The sequence below is a fragment of the Coregonus clupeaformis genome, unplaced genomic scaffold (assembly GCF_020615455.1).
Source record: "Coregonus clupeaformis isolate EN_2021a unplaced genomic scaffold, ASM2061545v1 scaf2345, whole genome shotgun sequence".
NCBI lineage: Eukaryota > Metazoa > Chordata > Actinopteri > Salmoniformes > Salmonidae > Coregonus > Coregonus clupeaformis.
Genome location: NW_025535799.1, coordinates 37,739 through 39,704, shown reverse-complemented (window position 1 = coordinate 39,704; position 1,966 = coordinate 37,739). Strand labels below are relative to the sequence as shown.

The 1,966-nt window shown below is 45.1% G+C and overlaps 1 protein-coding gene across 1 annotated transcript; it reads right to left on the bottom strand.

The window, feature by feature from the left end:
• Nucleotides 1-1,071: 1,071 nt before the first annotated feature.
• Nucleotides 1,072-1,753, bottom strand: LOC123488460 (extensin-like; the record flags this gene model as incomplete). The annotated part of the gene is made up of 1 exon (XM_045219392.1): nucleotides 1,072-1,753. A coding segment is annotated over one exon (682 nt), but the record flags the coding sequence as incomplete, so codon positions are not given.
• Nucleotides 1,754-1,966: the final 213 nt, after the last annotated feature.

The following is a 1,966-nucleotide window of genomic DNA, read 5'->3' as shown; positions in this document are numbered from 1 at the left end:
TTCATTTTTAACAGTCTGTTCATCTCTCTCTTTTCTTCTCTGTAAATGGAGGTTTGATGATGCAGGAGGAGTGATGATGTGATGAGGGTGGAGCTGCTCGTTAATAACACACTGATTGACTACCAGAGAGGAGATAATGTGTGTGTGTGTGTGTGTGTGTGTGTGTGTGTGTGTGTGTGTGTGTGTGTGTGTGTGTGTGTGTGTGTGTGTGTGTGTGTGTGTGTGTGTGTGTGTGTGTGTGTGTGTGTGTGTGTGTGTGTGTGTGAGTGCGTGCGTGTGTGTGTGTGGACGTGTTTAACTATACTTATGGGGACCAGAATAGTAAATAAACAACAATAAGACCAACTGGGGACATTTTGTTAGTCCCCACAAATGCTATTTCTAGGGAGTTTAATGTTAAGGTTAGAATTAGTGTTAGGGTTAGTATAAGGTTTAGGGTTAGGAGCTAGGGTTGGGAGCTAGGGTTAGGTTTAGGGTTAGGGTTAGGGTTAGGTTTAGGTTTAGGGTTAGGGAAAATAGGATTTTGAATGGGACTGAATTGTGTGTCCCCACAAGGTTAGTTATACAAGACTGTGTGTGTGTGTGTGTTTGACTATTAAAGAGAGTTGATAATCACAGAGCTTCATTCCCACCCACCCAGTATTCACAGGTCATTTACAGTCCTGTCTAATGTGACTAATATACAACAGACTAGTGAGAGATTATCATTTAATTGAATAATGTGCATAATTATGTTTTTGCCCACAGTGAGTGTGTGTGTGTGTGTGTGTGTGTGTGTGTGTGTGTGTGTGTGTGTGTGTGTGTGTGTGTGTGTGTGTGTGTCAGTGTGTGTGCATGTGCTGAGTGATTGAACCGACTCCCTCGTAGTTATGCACATAAATTATAAACCGCCTTGGGGACGAATCGCTCTGAAACACACCTCTCAACTTCTGTCTTAAACACTTCTCAACTTCTGCTTCAACTTCTGTATTAACAAAACACTTGACAACTTGGACACAGCCAAACAGAACAGTGATTTTTTTCTGTAAGTCATTGGTGATGTATTAGTAAATCAGCTGTATTGTACAGGGGTTAGGAAGTACTGTTATAGGGGTAGGGGGTACTGTTATAGGGGTAGGGAGTACTGTTGTAGGGGTAGGGAGTACTGTTGTAGGGGAAGGGAGTACTGTTGTAGCGGTAGGGAGTACTGTTGTAGGAGCTGGGAGTACTGTTGTAGCGGTAGGGAGTACTGTTGTAGGGGTAGGGAGTACTGTTGTAGGGGTAGGGAGTACTGTTATATGAGTAGGGAATACTGTTATAGGGGTAGGGAGTACTGTTGTAGGGGTAGAGAGTACTGTTGTAGGGGTAGAGAGTACTGTTGTAGGGGTAGGGCGTACTGTTGTAGGGGTAGGGAGTACTGTTGTAGGGGTAGGGAGAACTGTTGTAGGGGTAGGGAGTACTGTTGTAGGGGTAGGGATTACTGTTGTAGGGGTAGGGAGAACTGTTGTAGGGGTAGGGAGTACTGTTGTAGGGGTAGGGATTACTGTTGTAGGGGTAGGGAGTACTTTTGTAGGGGTAAGGAGTACTGTTGTAGGGGTAGGGAGTACTGTTGTAGGGGTAGGGAGTACTGTTGTAGGGGTAGGTAGTACTGTTGTAGGGGTAGGGAGTACTGTTGTAGGGGTAGGGAGTACTGTTGTAGCGGTAGGGAGTACTGTTGTAGGGGTAGGGAGTACTGTTGTAGGGGTAGGGAGTACTGTTGTAGGGGTAGGGAGTACTGTTGTAGGGGTAGGGAGTACTGTTGTGAGAAGGGTAAGGAATCCCTGTCCGGATCAGTACATATCACATTATGATGCTTTTCCAATGGGACTTATCTTCACACCAGGGTGCCTCCAGTGTTTTATGTTAATGTTGGCTCTAGTGTCATTGTTTCCATCAGGAGAGGGACACTAAAGACTTGGGGTGAGCAGAATCAACAACCTCTACATCA